Below are 4699 nucleotides of genomic sequence, written 5' to 3'. Positions count from 1 at the left end.
TTACGAGTTCTCTCCGTCGTTCCCAACACGTGGTGCATCAATTAGTTGGCCATGGTGATGCCTACGCGTGGCTCTTGCCCGACCATGTAACATGGCTAATATTTGGAAAAGATAAGCACATCCCCCCGTGGGCCCTCTGGTGTGTCGGAAAAAAAGAAAGGGTACTACTTCTAGGTGCCTTTTTTGTTTTTTTTTTTGAAGACTGTGTAACTTTGAATTAAAAAGTGAAAATAGGGAAAATACATTGACCCTAGGGGGAGGGTCACCCCATTCGGTGCCTATCTATAGGGAGCCCGTGAAATCCTAACATGGATACTTGAGTAGAAACAGGTCTACTAATACACTAGTATCAGGAATGTACATGCTTTTTATGTAATAATAGGGAGACAGTGTACTGCAATATATAACATATGATCATGAATCATGAATCAGGAGGAGCTGCTGCTAGCTAGAGAGCGAGAGTGATCGATGACGGTGCTGTGTACATGACGCAAAGGGGGGATTGATAAGCTAATTGGGATATTGTCGTCGATAATAGTCTCCACCTGCACGTCCGTCTGCATGTCCTTAGCTGCTTGCTTGGTGCAAGCAATGATGATGTACACATAAGGGGCCACCACCGTGAGAGCCATGAGCAGGGTGAACTGCATTAATGCATCACACAATATTATTTATGGTCCAATTTGTAATCATGACCGCAAACAGTTATATCTGCAGTAATACAGTTTTAACAGAGCTAAGATACATTACTGCAAGTCCATCGCCCAAATAGTCCTCTATTATCAACTATAAACTATAATGTACACTAATATTACCAGCATTGGAATGGTGAGGAAGCTCCAAATGGGCCACAACGCAATGCACATCCTGTGTCCATAAAACATTGTATTACAACGTCGCCTGCTCTAATTCAGTCATTAATTACTCATAATCCGCTTAAATTTGAATCAATGCATGTAATTCTGCAAACTTTCAAGTCAAATTTGGGCTCTTACAGTATGAAGGCTGTGGATCCAATGGCTACCACCGCCACTTGTAGTAATGCACTCGGATCGACTTCGTGCACCTCCTGCATGCACTCCTTTGCGTTAACAATATAATACCAGACGTTGTTCTCAAATGACTGCTCCTGCTGCAATACAATAGTCCAAGTGCGCATTATTCGGGCTAGGTACAGCATCACCACGCACACATCCATCATCAAGCAAGCCAATCCCATGTGAAGCGGAGTTCTGCATAATATTCCATGCAGTGTTTAAGAAAGAAAAGGGCAAAGTCTTCGAGAGTGATCTTTGTGCAGACGCAATATAGCAGATGATACGAGAGAGAGAGAGAGAGAGAGAGAGAGAGAGAGACATTCATTCCATAGAGAATGGCACGTAAAAGCAATTAATGTTACCTTACCTCAAGACCCTGCCGTCATTGGCAAGAAGAGAGAAGAAATCGGAGCGGAAGTCACCATAATAGAGGATGAACGCAGCTGATGCAAGCCACAGGCAATCCTCTGCAATGCCACGCCACTTCCAGCTTGCACTGCACTGCTCATGGCGCACTCCTGATCCCCCACTGCATTGCGTTAGAAGAGAAGATGGGGAACTGTGATTAGTGGCTACACCTGCATGCTTTGGCGATTCAACATCATGATCATGATCAGCTATACATTTCATGTCGGCTGAGCAGCACATCAGCCCATGATGATCGACATCACAATCTGAAAATTCTGCACCTCTCAGCATTGTATCATAATTGCGATTAACGTATCTCTGCCGTATCATCTTCTTCATGTAATTAGGTACCCCCACCCGACCCTTGTAACCTTGAATCACCATATTCTTCACGAATATTTCCTGGACTGGCACTCAGAAATGGTGTCGTGATTAGAGCAGTAATCTATATTTATTCCACTACTTTTATAAATAAGTCTACCCCGACAATCAAATCTTGGATACAATCGGCCGGTTTGGTCTCTTTTATACTCAAAGTCCATCACCACATCATGACATGAACTACAGACACGTCTTTATGAAGCCTGGATTGCAAAAGAGGCTCATGTTGAGTAGCAATGTGTGTGACTCTTTTGGAACCTGAAGCAGTACTACTGCTTCATAAAGCAATATGCCAACAGTTTGCTGTTAATTAAGTACTAGCTACGTCTTCCTCATGCGAGTGTGGCGCCTGCATGCAGCGCCGGCTCATTATCTAATTATAATGTATTAAATACATTAGCTGAGATTATGGCCGAAGCTGCAGGCAAATCATACAGATCGTTCTGCCGAATTAAGACATAATTTCTATTACTGATTTAAGAGATTGAATAATAAGTAGGCCTAGTGAGCATGATCGATAGAGATAAGATTTGGGTGGATTGAGGCGCGGAATTAGGCGCGAAGGACGTGATGCAGCATCTGCCCTCTAATTATCGGCAGCGCTCTCTCCCCCCGTGCCGCGTGCTGGGAGGGGTTGACCTGGGCGGCCTGCCAAAGACTCTTCCGCTTGGCAGTTGGCAGCAGGCAGGCGGGTGGACTCTCAACAACAGCCTAGCCTACTACTACAACTACTACTACTACTACTAGTCGACGATTCGACCTGAGCAGTGAGAGGCTAGAGCGAGTGTCAAGTGACTAGTCGTAGCATATGAAGACAAAGAGCACGCTGCACGCAGTGTTCCTGAGTCCTGACTTCTGTAAATACGTGGTAGCATCCAATTTTCCAAGCTTATTACAATATTCACCACTTCGCTTTGAGCAACAAACCCAAACTGCCCCACAAATGGCCTACCCACGTTGCGAGTTCCGATGGATTCTTCAATTTCCAATTTGGAGTGCCGTGGAAAGTGGGAGTCCATGTGAAGACTCGACCGACATATTCCCTCATGTTTGCAAGGCAAGAGTTACTTTAACTTGGCCTAGAGACTAGAGTAATATTGCGATTGGCATTGGGCACTACTCACGCGGACTTAAGATAGGTTCGCTTTATCCAAAGCCTGTTCAAAATGAAAAATGGCCGGCTCAAGTTTGGGCAAGAAGGTTCTCAGGCCGATTCAAATTATGAAACTTTTAGTTATAATATGAGATTTTTAGTGTGATTATCCCTCTCAAATTTAGAGTTAGACTGTTCATATGCATGTGAAAAGGTTCCAAAGCCGCGTCCACAAAGAATGTTTCCCGAGCCTTGCTATGAGCTAGTTCAACATGTTGCCAACCCACAACCAGGCAGCGTTTGGTTCACGTGGAGCTAGCTCACTTGGTTGCCAACTTTTAAAACGTCCCCCAATCATAGAAAATTTATTAAAAAGGGGAACATTTTTTGGCGGGTAGCTTTTCCTCCTCCTCTCTCTCCTGCACGTTTTCACCAGGAGTCTGATTGATAATGCAATTGCCCACTTCAAGTTATTAGTGTACTGTGCACAAAGAACTTCTCCTCTTGTTCCATCCTGCAATGTTCACTTCAAGTAGAGTATGCACACAACCATCAACTAGTTCTTGCACTCTTCCTTACAGTGAATTTGCATTGCTGCTTTCAATATCTCATCCTCCAAATAGAAGGTAGAAGCTTGCATGTTGTGCCACCCATCCACCAGCATTTGCTCATTTTCTTCCACTTAGCTACACATTGCTATTACCTGCTTCTCGAATCGGAATTTGCTTCTCCATGGCATTGCTCGATGGCTTGATGGAGGCATTCTATCAACTGTTGATGTTGTTAGTGGTGGTGGTCAGTGTGCACGTGAAGCAAATGCATGATGTTGTTTCTGACATGGAGGTGGATTGTGAGGAGATAGAGCCAATTGCAGTCCTTCATGGACATAGGAAATCCCACCAATCATCTGCATGTGGATGTCGCAATCTTCTATTGTTGGCTATGATCAACGATAGGCTACATGGAGTTGCACAGAAGGTGATCAAAGAGAGATCCGTCGGCTGCATGACTCACTTCTACGTAAAGCCTCGCACAATCAACTGGTGGAACTTCTATGTCATGGCTACACGAGGGGATGATCAACACTTCAAAGAGGTGTTTCGATTGCCGTTTTTCCTTTTGCAACAAGTGAGCTCATTCCTCCATGAGCACCTATGCCAGCGTGATATCCCAGAGCCATTGAGGACAATAAGCAGAAGGATTATCTCAGTAGAGAAGAGGGTGGCAATTGCCTTATTGCGCCTGGCAAGTGGCGCAAGATTAATTGAGATAGGCGAGCACTTGGGAGTTGGCAAGTCAACCATCTCCAAGATTGTCTACAAGTTTTTTTGTAGCATTTAATGGCCTAGAAACTTGTGTGTAGCGGAAAATAGCATAAACATAGTGAGCATTTCATTAGAATAGATTCCTAATGAGCATAGCAAGAGTGCTTGGATCGAGAGAGCAACAAAATGAATAACACCTAGTTAGATAGGCATGAACAATACTTCAAAAGAGAGAGAAATTAAGCTATTGACAATAGTTGAGGACCCGATTTACATGGAGCCGGTCCCCCCTCCAAAAGGCTTTGTATTATAGGTTTCCCCCATCAAGGGAGACATTTTACAATACAATACTTTGTGTTCCTTCAATATCTTGCTGGTGCAATGAAGATGGAAGCTCCAAGCACCATGCACACACTTATAAAACACAACATCAATTCCCTCACGGTCTCAAACCCAAGACCTCACACACCTTCGAAGATGGTGAGAGCTAGCGGGGTATGAGAGTAGATTGAGAG

The 4699-nt window shown here is 44.2% G+C and overlaps 1 protein-coding gene across 1 annotated transcript; it reads right to left on the bottom strand.

Moving 5' to 3' along the window:
- Window positions 1–349: 349 nt before the first annotated feature.
- LOC147421454 (uncharacterized) lies at window positions 350–2707 on the bottom strand. The gene is made up of 4 exons (XM_086503588.1): window positions 1405–2707; window positions 996–1232; window positions 816–867; window positions 350–644 (listed from the first exon to the last, which is right to left on the bottom strand). Exons 1-4 carry the CDS (start codon window positions 1827–1829, stop codon window positions 429–431), a joined length of 930 nt encoding a protein of 309 aa, XP_086359714.1. The 5' UTR covers window positions 1830–2707; the 3' UTR covers window positions 350–428.
- Between the last annotated feature and the right edge of the window lie 1992 nt (window positions 2708–4699).

This window comes from Adiantum capillus-veneris, chromosome 27 (assembly GCF_014529385.1).
Source record: "Adiantum capillus-veneris isolate H3 chromosome 27, ASM1452938v2, whole genome shotgun sequence".
NCBI classification, from domain to species: domain Eukaryota; kingdom Viridiplantae; phylum Streptophyta; class Polypodiopsida; order Polypodiales; family Pteridaceae; genus Adiantum; species Adiantum capillus-veneris.
Note: the sequence above shows the minus strand (reverse complement) of the source record. Positions and strands in the feature narration are given on the sequence as shown.